The sequence below is a fragment of the Palaemon carinicauda genome, chromosome 15 (assembly GCF_036898095.1).
Source record: "Palaemon carinicauda isolate YSFRI2023 chromosome 15, ASM3689809v2, whole genome shotgun sequence".
Lineage (NCBI taxonomy): Eukaryota > Metazoa > Arthropoda > Malacostraca > Decapoda > Palaemonidae > Palaemon > Palaemon carinicauda.
In genome coordinates this window covers 11501202-11504106 of record NC_090739.1, presented here as the reverse complement: position 1 = coordinate 11504106, position 2905 = coordinate 11501202, and the positions used below count along the sequence as shown (strand labels likewise).

General features: G+C 43.6%; 1 protein-coding gene across 1 annotated transcript in view; it reads right to left on the bottom strand.

Annotated features, from left to right (window-relative positions):
* The window catches only part of LOC137654830 (uncharacterized), a 7392-nt gene extending 4690 nt beyond the window's left edge, over positions 1–2702 (bottom strand). Inside the window, exons 1-3 of the mRNA XM_068388786.1 lie at positions 2473–2702; positions 1957–2398; positions 1457–1859 (exon numbers count right to left, since the gene is read on the bottom strand). Of these exons, the coding sequence (XP_068244887.1) occupies positions 1457–1859; positions 1957–2398; positions 2473–2702 (1075 nt within the window). The remainder of the gene's footprint in view (positions 1–1456; positions 1860–1956; positions 2399–2472) is intronic.
* Positions 2703–2905: the final 203 nt, after the last annotated feature.

The following is a 2905-nucleotide window of genomic DNA, read 5'->3' as shown; positions in this document are numbered from 1 at the left end:
TTTGAGGGTCTAGCATCAATATAAGACCAGTCTCATAGTGACCACATGTGTTCCTGACATGTAAGATATGCAAATTAGTGCCGCCATTACTGAAAAACCTATTTTTACCATATCTTTGCAAATGTTATAGCAATCGTGAAGAACGTGTTGCCTGTACTCGTATTTTAAGGGTGAAAGAACATCATAAGACCAGTCGTTTTTTCATCACAAGTGTCATTTGCACATTAAGAAGAAAAAAAAATTAAGATATAGATGCTTCTGGAAATCATCTAAATGTTCCCTGTCATCACAAGCTTCAATCGTCATCGCTTTCATCGCTGTCGAAGTCAAATGAATCTGTTTCTTCGTCTTCGCAATTATCTTCTGCTTCCTCCTGATCATCAATAGTTTCAAGGAGATCAACTAGTGAGGTAGGTAGTACTGGACCACATGACCACAATGGTTCCAGCATGCCTTCTTCTGTCTTTATCCATCCCTGGCCCTCGTCGTAGGGGTTTGGCTTTTCACAAATGGGTTCGTTAGCTCGTTTGTACAAACAAACCCGGTGGTTCACACGCTGGACATGGGGCTTCAATGCTGAAAGACATGGAGCGAGGCGAGCAAAGTCCACCTTAGATTTCAATGTTAATTTTTCATTTTCTCCTACCATCTTTCGAAGCATCTTAGATCGGACGGCATCCACAGACAAATCACGACTTTGGCTGTACATCAAGCAAGTGAATTGTTCTAACTGGTTCAACATTAGGCCATTTATGCTCCAGTCATTCCCAAGTTCTCTGAACACCTTGTGGAATCTCGGGTTCTTCTCAAGCTTTTTTAGTGGACCGACCTTCCCTTTTCCTTTGAAAGCACTGGTACAATCCTCCCCAGTGAAGACATAGAAGCCAAGAAGGGTAGCACAGTAGTCCTCCCCTAATGATTGTGCAAGCTCAGATACATTGATGAGCTGACGTTGCTTTCCTGATCCTGTATCAAGGTACACAGTCAGTTTGATAGCATGGGCATGGTAGAGTAGAATCACGAAGATATCCGTGTCAGGGGTTCTAACCACAGCATTCTTGTAACCAAGAGCAGCAGCATGATGTAGGTACAACACCACTCTCGTATCTGTCTCTTCCTGGTTACTGTATATAGTGGGCATCTCAAGCACCTCGACCTGAAACAAAAAAGGTCATTGAGCATATTTTGGATTAACATGTAAATGAATGTAGTCATCCTAAAAATAAAGGTGCAATTTCACATACCTTGCCTTCTTTGGAAACAAACTGATGAGCTCTCCCCTCGACAATCAGCACTGCCATCTCGGTTCTCTCCAGTCTAGATGCCGCCTGTTGGCCACTCCATACCTGCAGCATGAGTTGACAGAGCTGCTTCTTGTTGTCGTCATTTGCAAGGAACACCTTGAAGTCGTATGGCTTTCTTGTTGCTGGTCCGGCAAGAATGATCCTCTCTGAGCTGCCACGTCGAAGTCTTTCCTGAGCTTTGATGGATCCCGGAAAATAGCTGTCAGTTGAGAACAAGAAATGTTTTTTGGCAATCATCTGGTCAAGTATCTGAAGGCAGATCTCCCCACAGGTCGGGGGCAAGTTAGAAAGGACATGGAGAAGTGCCATTCCATCCTGGATGAATAGGGCATCCTTTGGATAAGGCAGCTCATCTTGGTTGAACTCTTCCATCAGGTAGTGCAGAATGGTGGCTTTGTTGGTCTTCGCAAAAAATCCATCTGATGTTCCAATACTTGGAGGCACTGGCATCAGGCTGTACTTCATGAGTTCATCCAAGTCAATTGGTTCATCTAGGCACTGTGACTTCACAAGGAGAAGGAATGCAACATTGCTTTGCTCCTGATACTGTATGACCTGAAATAACAATATATATTATAATTTTATATTGTAATACAGATTGTACAAAAGTCCCTTAACAATACATAACTTGCTCAATGAAATATAAACTTACCTTTCCTTGCGATGATGTGAGCTTGATCTTCTTGTTGCATGCCTCCATGGTCTTGAGTTTCTTCCTTTTGATTGGGTCGAAGAAGCTTCCTTGGTGGCCGCTCTGCAAACGTGTAATAAAGTCAGCCTTTGCAGCTTTTCCTACAGCGTCAGCTTCCAGCACATCCCTCTCAACATCCTTGGATGTAGGAGAACCAGAGGCTAAGGAGTAGAGCCTGTCCTTATCTGGGATTGTGAATGGATTCGTGAAGTTTCTGACAGCAGTGATGACTCTTTGAACAGCTTTCTCACTCTTCTTTATCTCTGCCTTCTCAAGCTCGCGATGCCTCCCAGCCCTTGGGCAGTCAGGATCGTCAAGAAGGCCAGCCATTTCAAGGGTCTTTTCATGAAACTGGGCCCGCGTGGAAGTTGTGCGACACCACCTCTGGTATGCCCCAAATTGACTGTACAGTAATGGTGATACCCATTATTTTCAAGGTCCTCGGGGACAGTCTCAGGAATCTGGTCGCATACAGACTGCATACGATAGGGAGATGCATGTGGCTGACAGAGCCGCAGGTCCCGGATTTCATGAAGGTGCTTTAGTTTATCAAATGCAGTTCCTTTGATTCTACTGAGTGGGGTAAAAGGCCCATGATCAGAGATGGATAACACATGAAGCATGCATACAGGTGCAGGTGAAGCAGGCTTTTTGCTCAGGCTGGTGCGTTCAGTGCTGGCAGATTCAGCATTCCTTCGCTTTGGCATGATGGCGAACTTATACCAAAACTATTACTCTGAAATGAGAAGTATAGGCCTATAACCAACATGATGAAGTGTTTTGAAATATTACTACCAATGACACTAAGTCATGCAAGTAATTGCATTAATTGTCTTATCAAATAGAGCTTGAGAGATTATATAAACACCTTTTACCTATCTGACTATAAGCAGACTAAATTATGATAAAC